We start from the raw sequence: 13,662 nt of genomic DNA, 5'->3' as shown, positions 1-13,662 counted from the left end.
AGGTGCCAGAGTCAGCCTTTGCCGTTGGGGACAGAAGCCCAACAGAGGGCTTACAAGGGCGCCCCTCAGTCTCTGCTGCTCAGCTTTCGTCCTGGGCACGGGGCCCCTGAGGTCTGGGCAGGACAGGTGGCTCTAGTCTTGTCCTGTTGTACCAGCTGAGCTGGAAAAGAATTCTGTAAAGCAGCTGATAAATTGATTCCCGCTGTGAAGATAAAGGGTGGAGGTTCCAGGGGAGGTGGAATTTACCAGGGTCACCTGCTCCGAGGACCTAGAAGTGCCATGGCTGGCCAAGCAGGCAGAAAGCTTGTTTTCTATTTAAAGAAGGAAGTTTGCCAGAGTGAGAAAGGGGCAAAGGCCACAGGCTAGAAGAGTTGTTGAATCACTGAAAACATCAGCAGAAATAAATTAAATCAGGAGCAGCCCAGCTCCAGAGAAAGCGGAGCCTCGTGAGATGCGAGCTTTGCAGTGGTCACTGCCTTGTATCCTGAGGAGCCTCGTCGGGCTTTGGCCGCCTCTGATTCTTGCACGTCCCTGGAGCAAAGCCATCATTTCGTCTCAGCCGTCTGCATGGATGAATGTCCGTGTCTCCAGCCCTGGTTAACAGGCCATGTGGCCCCAGGCCTACCAAAGAGGCAGCATACAGCGAAGGTGGACCTGACTGTGGTCCCACACTCGAGCTTAGAATGCCATTAGGCGCTTAATGAAGGTGCCGCAGTGTGAGTCTAATGAGATCAAAGACAGACCTGTTGTCACGGATTTAACGTTGGATGGGCTCTTATAGTGCACTTGGCATTGGGCCCAGAGTCTTAGAGGTGGACTTGAGCTCTTTGTCCCGCCCGTACCTATGTACCCCACTTCCCGTGAGGACCAGGTGCCAGGTGTAATGGTGGAACACCGGGAGTCCTCTCTCTGTGGGCCCTCGGCTGAGGCGGGGACAGGTCCCACAAGCACTGACTTGTGTCCTCTGGAGGAGGGTGCATCCTGCACCCTACGTTTCTCACATTAGAGAAGGTTGTCACGGGTGTGGGAAAATGAGAATGAATCTTGTGGTGTAAATTTGGAACTTCAGGTATCACTCTGAACTCCCTGTTTGTGTTTATTTCTGTATCTTTGTCCATATATATACTTATATCCATATCTATCTATAGCAAGATGCCAGTATATACGTATGTATGTATGTATGTACAGACACATATTTCTCAGGTTTGTTCACTGGAAAAGCCTTGAAGCAAGAGCATCTTAGTAGCAAAAGAAAATTGTCTTGTGTTGTTAGAAAATTGTCAGTGGATGCTAAAGCTAGTGAGTGAGAATTTAATGAGGAATAAGGTATTTATCACCTCTTAAAGCATCTCCACACAGATTGCTTGTTAATTACTAATGGAAAAATAGGAACAGAACTTGCAGACACCATTATCGTCATTATTTCATTATCTATGTATCTATCTTCTATCTCTGTCTGAAGAGAGGGAATTTAAAAATGAGAGAAGACGTGAAAAGTTGTTGAATTGGGTAACGGGGTGGTTTTTGTACTTTCCTTTCAAATTTTCTGTCACTTTGAGATAATATTGAAGTTAAAAGTTTAAAAGATAAACCTTAAAGTCATAGAGGAAAACAGGGGAGTATAATATTTTATAATCTTGGAGTGTGGAGAGTGTTTCTAACCATGATTCAGGAGCCATGAAAAAGGTGCAAGGGACATAAAAGAAAAGACTGATGCATTAACTGCAAAAAAAATTAAACATTTCTGCAAGGCAAAAGAACATCGTAAGTAAACCCAAAGATACTATCCACATGTGAAAAAATATTTGCAGCTTATGTCACAGGCAAGGAGTAATTTCCTTAATATATAAAACCTCCTAGATATCCGGAAGAAAAAAACCTGACAGGCCAATTTAAAAAAAGAATGGTCAAATGATATGAACATGTACTTCACAACAAAAAAGACGAAACGGCTGCTTTTTTTGGTACCAGAAATCAGATAGTTGGCTTGGCCTTTTAACAGCCCCCAGACACAGCTTCCTCTGTCTGGACCGCATGTCCTGGCCCTTCTCAGTCACCAAGGGGCTTCTGGGCCTCTTGAAGAGGAGCTGTCTCGATGGCTGGTGTTGCCCACATCCATTCCTACATTCTTGTGGATGTACCATTTAATTTGTAGTCACTTGGTATCTTTAAGGCATGATTAACACTGAAGAAAGACTTTGGCCAAAAGTGCTAATTGACTGGAAAGTAGTGGTAAGGCTTTCATTTGTATGTTTCATTGACCTTAAGTAAACTGTCGCACTGGCCTCTTGGGGCATGAGCCCCAGCCGGGACCTGTGGTCCTGAACGTTTGACTTATTAAGTGAATAACATCACAGCTGTTAATCTTGTGTCGTGTCACAGAAATAGAGCAGAAGGAAATGTGCGGTGACAGGTCCACTGGGGGTCTTTAAAAATTAGAGGTCTATTTCTTAGACATATAAATTAGTTATGACAGTGTCCAGGGTGATTGTTTTTCTCTGGCAATAGCCTTTGTTAGATTAGAAATCATGGAACATTAGGTTCGTATTACAAAATGAACAGTAACAATTCATATGAGAACTGGTAAGAACCTCAGGCAATATCTGGCACAAGTCTCAGATTTTACAGATGCGTGTATTGAGGTCTAGAGAAAGGACATGACTTTTCCAAGGGCATGTGAAGTTTTAATTACAATAAATCATAACCTCACTTCCATGACCCTGCTGCAGAACCTGGGGTTACTGAGGCTCCACATTCGTCCCCAGACGCAGGCAGCCCTCCATCAGTGCGGCCCACATTATGACCTTGGAGTCTCTTCTGTTCTAATGTTTGCAAGTGATTTTGTGCCTACTGAGGATCAGGATCGATTTGTAAAATCAACTTTATTAGATATAATTTGCATTCTGTAAAATGCAGCCATATTAACTGTACAGCCATCAAGACGTAGAATATTCTCATTATCGCCTGACAAGTTTCCCTGACCCCTTTGCAGTCAGCCCTCTCCTGCCCCCAACCCGGGCAACAACTGATCTGCTTTTTGTCCTAACGAGTAACCTTCTCTCGCATCTCGCGTACATGCGAGCATATGGTATATATTCTTTTGTATCTGGCCTCTTTCACTCAGAATAACGTTTTGGGGATTCCTGCATGTTGCGTCTGTCAGTAGTTTGCTTCATTTTGTTGCTGAGTAGTATTCCATAAAATTTATTTGTCTAGTCACCTTCCTCCTGTTGGGCATTGAGGTTATTTTCGGTTTGGGATTAACCGGTACTACGAATAAAGTTTCCAGGGACATTGATATACATGTCTTGGTATGGATATATGTCTTCATTTTTCTTGGTAGAAGTTTCATTGCTAAATAAAATATTAATTCTATGTTTAAATTTATGAGGAATTGCTTAGTTGTTTTCCAAAGTGATTGTACATTTTATATTACCACTAGCAATTTCTGAGAGTTCTAGTAGATTCGTTAGAATTTTGGGGGGGCACATGACTATGTCATATATGAACAGACAGTTTTACTTCTTCCTTGCTGACATGCAGGCTTTTAATTTCTTTTTCTTGCCTTATTGACTTGCCTAGGATCTCGAGTACAGTGTTTATAGCAGTAATGACAGCTAGGTCCTCGCCTTATTCTGGATTTTAGGGGCGAAACATCGCTTGTGATTAAGTATGGTTTTAACTGCAAGTTTTTCATGGGTGCACTTTATGGATTGAGGATGTTCCTTTTTGTGCCTAGTTTGCTGAGATTTTAAAAGAAATCATAAATAGGTTTTGAATGTTGTCAGTTGCGTTTTCTGAAGCTATTGAGATGATCCTGTGGCTTTTCTTTCTTTTTCTTTTTTTTTTTGTCTGTTAATATGGTGAATGAGAGTGATTGATTTCTAATGTTAAACCAAACCTTGCATTGTTAAGCTTACTTGGTCATGATGTATTACTCATTTTAAATATTACTGAATTTGACTCAGTAATAATTGTTAAGGATTTTTACATCTAAATTTAGGAGGGATATAGGCCTTTATGAACTCTCTGCTTCTAGCATTTGGGTAACACTGGCCTCATAAAAAGAATGGGGATATTTTCTCCCTCTCTCTTCTGAAGGTGTTTCGGTATTGTCTCTTAACATTAAGTTTTGACAGAATTCAGCTGGGAGACCACCTGAGCTTGGAGTTTCTTTTTGAAGGGTGTTTTAGTTTATGAATCCAATGTCTTCGCTTAGCAGGAGGCTTTTCAGGTTTATCTGTTTCTTGTTGGTTCCGTTTGGTAACATGTGCCCATTTTACCTAAGTTGTTGAATCTATTGGCACTAAATTGTTTACACTCTTTCTTTACTGTCTTTTTCGTGTGTGCACGGATCTGTACAGATACTCGTTTTCATTCCTGATATTAGTAATTAGTTTCTCACTTCTTTTTTCCTTGATCAGCCTAACTTAGAGGATTGTCACTTTTATTGATATTTTCACAAAATAGGTTTTAGCTTTTACTTGATTTTTTTCTCCCAATTTTTGTCCAATTTCTATTTAATAATTGCCCAATCCTCCCTTCCTTGCTGGGTTGTTTGCTCTTCCTAATCCAACTCCACACCCGACACACACGGGCTTTTTTTCTCCCGTATCCTTGTGTATCCTAGGACGCTTCTCTGTGATGTAATATATCACAACTGTCTTAGATATCTGTAGGGGCTTGTGTCTTTGACTAGACCTGAGCAAGCCCTCAGGGGTGGCATTGTGTCATCTGCCATAGTACCTTACACTTAGTAGACATTCATTCAGGGTCAGTGAGTGAATGAGTGGGTGGATGGATGAATGAATGAATGCTGTTCTGAGCAGTTTGCATACGTGGCAGAGGGAGGGCTGTGCAGCCATGCAGGTCTGCATTTGAACCCTGGATGTGCTCCTCCCTGGGTGTGTGGCATAGGCCAGTCACCTAACTGCTTGTATGCGAAAACTGGACTTCCCTTGTAGGGCTCTTAACTCTAATTTAGAGCCCATGTGTAAAGACAACTTAGCATTGCATTTGGCACTTAGTAGGTGCCCAATAAAAGGTAGCTCTTGAAAGACCTTTCATTTTAGCTCAAATAATAAATTATATTTGATAGTATACCTAGAAAGTAACTTTTCTCTAATTCTTTGCCCATTTCTGATTTTTATAATAGTCTTCCCTCAAAGTAAAGACCATTGCGTGTTCTAAGAAGGGAAAGTCTTATGGCAGAGTACTGCATCGTTTCTCCTTATATTTTGATTGAAATAAAGCTTGGACATCCTGTGTCTTTTATCACCCCACTTTATGGCTTTATTAAAATACTCGAATTTTGGGGGACTGAGGTGTTTTTTTTTTTAAATCAAGGAAGAAAGGCAGTAATACTCAATTTTAGAAAATCTTTTCTGTGCTTGATTTTCATAAATTACATATTTCCCCCCATAATTATATCTTTTCCTTGCTTCTCTACAGAGTAAATAAACAGCCAATTCCAAGAAGATAGAAACACAGACTGTTTCTTCTTTGTTCTATGATACTTGACAGTTATCTATCTCTGTGTATTTTTTGCTCATTTCCCAGGTGATTTCTACTCCGTCACTACCTGGAGACAACTTTTAAGTTTACCTTAAAAAACAAAAAAGACAGTGTGACATTTTTATTACTTCACAGATTTTGGCTTTTCAAGGCCATCATTGAGAACCTGTTTATTTCCTTGACCACCATGCTTGCAGTTTGTGGAAGCTACCATGTATGTGTTGGGTGATGGATTGGTTTTATTTGCTTACTTATCAGTTAATTTATTCAGACATTCATTGACTCAGAATTTAGTGAGCTTTCTGAGATCAGGGACCATACTGTATTCATTGTTCTAAGCACAGATCCTGGCACTCAGAAAGTACCCAGGAAGTGATTGAAAGAGGAATGAAAGAATAGACCAAACAGATGAGAGTCAGCTGGACTGAGAAAGTCGTTACAGAAAGGTTTATTTGGATGTGTGTATGAGGGGGTCTTCTGCTCACAAACAAGGGTTTTCAAAAGTATAAGACATAAAATTGGCAATCCTTTTGAGATGACAGAACAGTGCTTTATGCAATGGGAAAAGAATGTGGGATTTTGGTGAAACCAAAATATGATCCTTGAGTATTTTTTTTAAAGTCTGTATTTCACGGAGTCCTTTTAAAGTAAGGCAGTATAGCCATCTTACTGGAGAAGGCAAGGCTTTTGAGAGGCCATGAAGAAGGAGTAACATTTATACAGGTTGAGAGAATTAGTAGGACCAAAGTTCAAGGGAACCTGTAAACATATAGACCTTGAGGAGTGGTGGGAGGTGAGCTGGAACAATGAGCTTTTAAAATGGGACTGAGGAACTTGAATAGACGTTTCTCCAAAGAAGATGTACAAATGGCCAATAAGCATATAAAAAGATACTCAACATCATTAGTCATTAGGCGAATGCAAATCAAAACCAAAATGAGATACCACTTCACCCCCATTAGGATGGTGATTATTAAAAAACAGACCAAGCAAACAGGAAAACAGAAAAAAAAAACAAGTATTGCTGAGGATGTAGAGAGATTGGAATCCTTGTGCATTGCTGGTAGGAATGTGAAATGGTGCAGCCATTGTGGAAAATGGTATAGTGATTCCTTAAAGAGATTAGATATAGAATTATCATGTGATCTAGCAGTTCCACTTCTGGGAATATGCCCAAAGGAATTGAAAGCAGGGTCTCAAACAGATATTTGTACACCCGTGTTCATAGCAGCATCATTCACAATAGCCAAAAAGTGGAAGCAACGTAAGTGCTTGTTGACAGGTGAATGGATAAACAACATGTGGTATATCCATTCAGTGGAATATTATTCAGCCTTAAAAAGGTATTAAGTTCTGATATAAACTATAGCACAGATGAACCTTGGAAACACTATGCTGAGAAAATAAGCCAGTCACAACAGGACAAAAATGCAATGATTCCACTTACATGAGGTATCTGGAGTAGTCAAATCCATGGAGACAGAAAGTAGATGGTGGGTGCCAGGAGCTGGGGGAGAGGGGAGTAGATTTTTGTGTGTAATTTGTATAGAGTTTCAGTTTGGGAAGATGAAAAATTCTGGAGATGGATGGTGGTGATGGTTATACAACAATGTGAAAGTACGTAATGCCACAAAACCATACACTTAACCATGGTTAAAATGATAAATTTTATGTTATGAGCGTTCTACCATGATACGAAAAATGTGAAATAAAATAAATGGCATTGAAATACATTTCACATTTCTTCCTATTTTAAGCCATGTTGCCTTAGGGTGTCAGATGGTGAGGTTGCAGAAGGAGAAAGGAACCTATTTAGTGAGTGCGTATTTGTTCTGCTACTTCGTTTTCTCACCGAATGTTCATTAAAGTCCAGTGAGATAGGTGTTAACTATTGTCCCCACTTAACACTTGAGAAACCGAGGCTGAGAATGGTGAGATACTATGCCCAAGGTCTCACAGAGTGTCAGGCTGAGCTTATCTGACCTCCATACCTGCTCTCCGTCCACTGTACCAGGCTGCCTTGCCTGTCTCTGGAATTTCTGTCCTCTGGCCTTCCCAGAGGAAAACCATTCTCCACCTAGGATGGCCTCTGACAGAGTGCATGCACAGGTGGTTGTCTTTAGTTCTAAATAATTGTGTAACTGTGGCTGCCTCTCTTTTGGAGATGAGGGGAAACCGGTCAATGAAAGCAATGACTGAGGGCTGAATGCCGTGTCTTGCCCGGAAGGCTTATTGAAATGTGACTCTTGAAGCATAGGGAAGAGAGCAGGAGGGCAGGTGGGCAGGCACCTGCTCTGCCATTGGGAAGTGTGGCTTCTCTTGGCTCTGGCAGGTGGGAATGTGCTTGAGTCCCCACCTTGAACACGTGGTTTTGAGTCTCCTGTCCGGGAGACAGGAGTGCCCCAGACAATGCTCTGAGCTCACCCTCACTCTTCCTTTTCTGGAAAAGGCTTCCACTAGGGTCCTTAGTGACCAGTTCATCGCCATTAGTGTGGCGGACGCTTTCTCAGACCCGTTTTACATGGATTGGCTGCCGCAGCGGATGTTCTGGCCCTTCTTCCCAGAGCTCTGCCCTCCGTGGGTCTCCACGGCACCAGCCTTTTGTCTCTCGTTGCTTTGTGCTTTGGGTGTCATATCTGCGAAACCATTCCTAATCCACGGTCATGAAGATTTCCTCCTGGGTTTTCTTCTTAGAGTTTTATCAGTAAACTTTTTATGTAAAGGACCATATAGTAAATATTTTAGCTTTGCTGGCTGCCTATGGTCTCTGTTGCATATTCTTCTTTGGTTTAGTAGTTTGTTTTGTTTTACAACCTTTTAGAAATGTGAAAACTGTTCTCAGCTCCAGGGCATACAGAACCAGGCTGCGGGCCAGACCTGGCCCTTGGGCCATAGTGTGCTGACGCCTGTTTTAGGACCTTACCGGGGAAGGCTGAGTCATTTTAGTGAGGAGTTGAGCTGGGTTTGCGATTTCCTGTTGCTATGGTTACTCTTGGTGCGGCACAGCCTCCAAATTGTGCTTGGGGGAAGGAGAAGAAAGTAGGGGCTGCTGAGGTAGGTACCAGGGGTCTTTCCCGTAATGGTCCTCCATCCTCAGCCCTGAGCCCTCCCTGGCCACCAGCACCTGGCCGGGCTCTCCCCACACCTTCATGCCAGCCCCAGAGGCTTCTTACCCGGGTGCCTGCTAGGTCTGTGCCAGGAGCAGATGGGGCCCTCTTGTCGTCCTCGTGCTGCCTCAGGCCTAGGTCGGAGCCGTGCCCCTGGACCCTGCGTGTGGGCTCTCGGCGTTCCTGCCCTTCCCCCAGTGGCGGCCATCCTCTGCCTGGTATAGTGGTGGCAGTGTGTGTGAATGGGTTTCCTGCCTCTGTCTCTAGTGGCATTGCTATATACGATCCTGGCTTGGGACCGGCTCCTGGCCCTCCCAGCAGCGTCTGCCCTCCCCTCACTAGAACGGATATTTACCCCTGTCTTTGTGCCCTTGGCATTGGCGTCCCCTCCTCCAGAAGCTTAAGATTTTGCTTTAGAGGAGAGAAAGGTCTGGATGGGGTTGGGATGGGGGTAGAGGATTGGAGCTGAGGTTTCGGCTTCTTGTTCTTCCTGTGGTGGCTCCTGACCCCCTCTTCCAGGCCTGTACCACCAGAGAGGCTCCCCTGCACCCCTGCCCCTGCCAGTCCTTTGCGTAAGAACCCAAGGAGTTCCTTGGAGAAGACCTGGAGTGTGTGGGAACTGTCCTTGGGTCTGGAGGGTCCTCACTGTCAATAGAGCCCCTGCTCAGCCTTTAGCAGTTCATCAACGTCTGAGCTGAGTCCTTCCTGCCAGCTTGTATGGTGGCTGCCTCTGCCCCTGGTGAGATGTGTCCCCACCCTGTCCCTCCTGGAAGGACCTCGTTCCTCCTTGGCCTTCTGGCTATGTGGTTGCCCTGTGACCTTATCTCTGTGGGTTCAAGGAAGTGTCATGAGTTTGTAGCTTGTCGGCCTTACTCACTGTTAGCCTGGGAGCCACGTTCTAGCTCCTTGATGGAAGTCCCTCCCCGCCCCCAACCTGATCTGTGTATTTAAGTGATGCTGATTGAAATGCGTTTTTCTCTCTCAAATGCTATATCCCACCACAGAGTAATTCTGGAGCTCCTTTCCATTCGTGTTTCCAGGCTGAGAGCTGTAGGTGTTAGATACAGGGCATCATCGGAGGAAGGATGGCACCAGATGTCAGGTGCCGGGTGGCAGCCCTGGGTGAGAGTTGCCCGTGGTAATAACGTTACCAGTTGGGATCATCTTCAGCCTTATCTGAGTGAAGTCTGCTGCCTGGGGGAACGGCGATCAACTTAGGGAGTACTGACTGACCGTGTTTTCCGTCTTTTTAGACCCTGGAAGCTATCCTGAATTTCAAATACTCCGGAGGCCCGGGCCACGTTGAAGGATATTACAGGAACCTCTCCCTGGGGCTGCACGTAGAGGTTGAGCCATCTGTGTTCTTCACACGCGTCAGTACCCTGCCGGCAACCAGGTAAACGCACCTCTGCTCCTTGACCGCCTCGTTCTAGAGTCCGAGGGCACTGCGTTTGGAATTCTGGCCTTGGTGTTCGTTTTGGTCCCACTGTTCGCCGTGCCGAGTTATGTAGCCTCCCCGGGCCTTCGTCAGAAAAACGGGCCGTGCAGAGCCATGCCGCTTCAGTCCGACGCGGTGGCCGGACTTCGCGCCTTTTGCCGCGTGCTGCGGTCTTCCTGTGGGCGGTGCGGCCTGCTTGCTGTGGCGGTCCTCGTGCAGGACGCGGTTCCCGCCCGCTGTCCCGAGCCTGGAACTCACTGCAGTCTGGTTCAGCTCTCCTGTTAGCAGGGGCTCAGCAGATGGCTCCCTGTCTTGGAGACCCCTGGAGGCGACCGCATATCTGTGTGTGTCGCTTCCTGTGTCACCCCAGGAAGACCGTGCAGGCAGGGCCAGCCTACCCAGCGTCTCAGCCCCGTCTCTGCGGAGCTCCCAGCCATCTGGGGCGTGGGGCCATTTCTGCCCAGAGCACCCTACTTGCAAGAGGCTTTCTCTCTTGATTACTTCTCCAGGCCTAGTCTTCCTTTAGGGAGAAAGAAACCAGTTTGTCTACTTCAAACCCAGAAGTGGTCAGAGATACTAGAGAGTATTCCTCCCTTAGGTGGGAGAATGACAGTTTCTCATCCCCGAATTTGACCTGTGATGAACTGGGAGCAGTGGGGGTCTGAAGCACTGGGTGGGGCTCCAGCCAAATGGAGACCCTCTGGGGTCAGATTCCTGCCCAGGTGGTGAGCAGCCTTTGGAAGGCAGGTCGTGATCACCCCTGGGCATGTCCACATTCTCACGTCCAGGGGCACATTACATCTCGGGGTAGGATAGAGTGGGCTCGTATTACTTTTTTTCTTTTTAAAATAAATTTATTTTTTTTTTGGCGGCATTGGGTCTTTGCTGCTGCACACGGGCTTTCTCAAGTTTCGGAGAGCGGGGCCTACTCTTCGTTGCGGTGCGCGGGCTTCTCATCGCGGTGTCTTCTCTTGTTGTGGAGCACAGGCTCTAGGTGCGTGGGCTTCAGTAGTTGTGGCATGTGGGCTCAGTAGCTGTGGCTCACAGGCTCTAGAGCACAGCCTCAGTAGTTGCGGCGCACGGGCTTAGTTGCTCCGCGGCATGTGGGATCTTCCCGGACCAGGGCTCCAACCCGTGACCCCTGCACTGGCAGGCAGATTCTTAACCACTGTGCCACCAGGGAGGTCCCAGTATTACTTATTTTTAATGGAGTTAAGGCTATACTTACCTGCCTGTCCTTGACCGTGGGGGAGAGAACATCCCTCCCACAGTCAAGAGGGTGCAGCATCCCTCTCCCCTCCACCAGGGGGGCGCTGTAGTCCACAGAGTATAATAGAGGGGCGTTAATGTCGATATAAAACTCTCTTTAGAGTGATACAGCCCCCAAAAGTAAGGGTAGTTCCAGTTCATAGGAGAGACTGCTGTTCTCCCCAGCCATTGGAGAACGGCCGCAGCAAGAATTAATGTCTTTGCTTTGGGCTTTTTAGCCCAAGCACATTTTGATCACGTTTCATCGTCTATCACTTTTTCAGCCCACAGAGTAATGGTCTTTCTTGCCAACGCTTGCCTCTGTGTTGAGTTCGTGTAAAGCGTCAAAGGACTTGCGGGTGGGAAGCTTTGGCGAGGATGCCTGCCCGGCACTGCTAGAGTTTCTCAGGCCCCCCTGCGCTTGGGCCCGCTCCTGGTGTGTGTACTTTCTCATCCCCTCCTCCCCTGCTGCCACCGCTCACGTCAACAGGTCTTAGAAGCAGCGCAGGTTGTCGCTGAGTTGGATTATTTTCGCCTTATTGATATCTGGCTTCCATGTCATGGCCCCTGCAGTTCTTAATGACAGTTTAAGATGAGAAAAATGTTGCCTTGTGGTTTGGTGCAGATGTACACTCAGAAGAGTTGGTGGTTAGCTGACGTGCTGTTTGGCTCCTGGTTACCCGCCTGTTGACCTCACTCTCTTTCTTTTGGCCTACGTGTTTCTTTTCCCTGCTCTGGATTGAGATTTGATTTCCTCTAATCCTCCCTTTCCTGTTAAGTCTAACGGAGCCCCAAATCCTGAGGGTTGAGCTGATGTCCCTGCATATGCCACTGCACGTCTTTGCCATCTTTCCTTGGGGCTGTAGAAGTACTTGCCTACTCAGTCCCCCTGCTCCGGCGTCGTCCTGTAAACACACATGAACGTCCCCATGTCACCGTGTGGCTTAAAGACTTTCCCAGCGCCTACGGGATGAAGTTCAAAGCCCCCACTCTGATATCCACGGTACTTAAAATGTTGATCTAGGTGTTTCTCTTCAGCTGCTTGTCCCCAGTCCCGCCACGCTTCACGTGAAAGACACTTTGCTTCTCACCATCACCAGGATGTGTCAGGACAGCTTACTCCAGTGCACCTTTGCATACCTCCTTTTCTAAAACTGTTCTTTTTCTTAAACTATCATTCCTTCACTTAACCTTTTGGAAAATGTCTGTTTGCCATTGATATATGTTACGTTTTTATAAAATTTGCCTGACCATGGCTAGGCATAGTGGCATAGTTGGGGGTCCTTCTGTGGGTTCCCCTGTACATTCTTTGTCTGTCTAATAAAGCACTTAGCAGACTGTAAACCTGTAAACCAACACCTCCAATGTTTTGGGTGCTATGTGAAGCACCCACGGGGATCAGAGACGGACAGAGAACACAGTCCTTGTGTTTTATCAGCCTGGTGCAGGGTCATCAGGCGGAGATGCTACCAGATGGAAACTCGGATCTACATTAAGGAATGATGAATGCCGGAAATAAAGTGAATAGGTTTAGGCATGAGATTTTTTATCCTCGCTTTTTGATTTCTTTAAAAGGCTCCTGACTGTCTAAGAAAGAAATAATAGCATTTAATTTTGTAGTGCATGTCATATAAAGAAGTAGAATATGTAAAAAAAAAAAAAGTCACACAAATGGAAAAAGAGGGAGAAATGGACATTTTTATATGCAAAATATTATATTATTTGAAGTGAGAATGTGATGTTAGAGACGCATGTTGTAAAGCCTGGAGCAATGACTTAAGGTATGGATAGTATACCAGGAGAGATAAAACAGAACGCTAAAAAATAACCCCCCAAAGGGGGAAAGAGGTGGCAAGAAAGGAGGAGAAAAGAACCAGGAATATATAGTTAAATAGAAACAAATAACAGTGTGGTAGCTTTAAACCCACTGTACCAAGAATTACATTAAATGTAACTGAACTAAATGCTACATTTAAAATCTTTGCCCCACCCCCCTGCCCCGCGCCCCCGAGTTACAGAGATACTCTGCCACTTTTTCTTTGAGGAGGTTTATAGTTAAAGTTTTTCCCAGAATCTGCCTCAAATGAAGTTTTGTGCATGATGTGACGTATGGATGAAAGACTTAAATAGTTGGGGAGAGATACCATGTTTATTGATTGGAAGAGTCAGTTACTGCTAGGATACCAGTTTCCCCAAATTTCATTATAAATTCAATGCAATCCCAATTAAAATCCCAACAGGACTTTTTTGAGGGGAGGTGGTGGAAGTTGACAAGCTGGGGTTTTGGTGTTTTTTTGCGGTTCGCGGGCCTCTCACCGCTGCAGCCTCTCCCGCTGCGGAGCACAGGCTCCGGAC

The 13,662-nt window shown here is 45.4% G+C and overlaps 1 protein-coding gene across 4 annotated transcripts in view; it reads left to right on the top strand.

Annotated features, from left to right (window-relative positions):
* The window catches only part of TRAPPC9 (trafficking protein particle complex subunit 9), a 460,520-nt gene that overhangs the window by 258,044 nt on the left and 188,814 nt on the right, over positions 1–13,662 (top strand). For all 4 annotated transcript variants that reach the window (XM_067018121.1, XM_067018120.1, XM_059043000.2 and 1 more), the window contains one exon: positions 9,875–10,017. In XM_067018121.1, the coding sequence (XP_066874222.1) occupies positions 9,875–10,017 (143 nt within the window). The remainder of the gene's footprint in view (positions 1–9,874; positions 10,018–13,662) is intronic.

This window comes from Kogia breviceps, chromosome 17 (genome assembly GCF_026419965.1).
Source record: "Kogia breviceps isolate mKogBre1 chromosome 17, mKogBre1 haplotype 1, whole genome shotgun sequence".
NCBI lineage: Eukaryota > Metazoa > Chordata > Mammalia > Artiodactyla > Physeteridae > Kogia > Kogia breviceps.
Note: the sequence above shows the minus strand (reverse complement) of the source record. Positions and strands in the feature narration are given on the sequence as shown.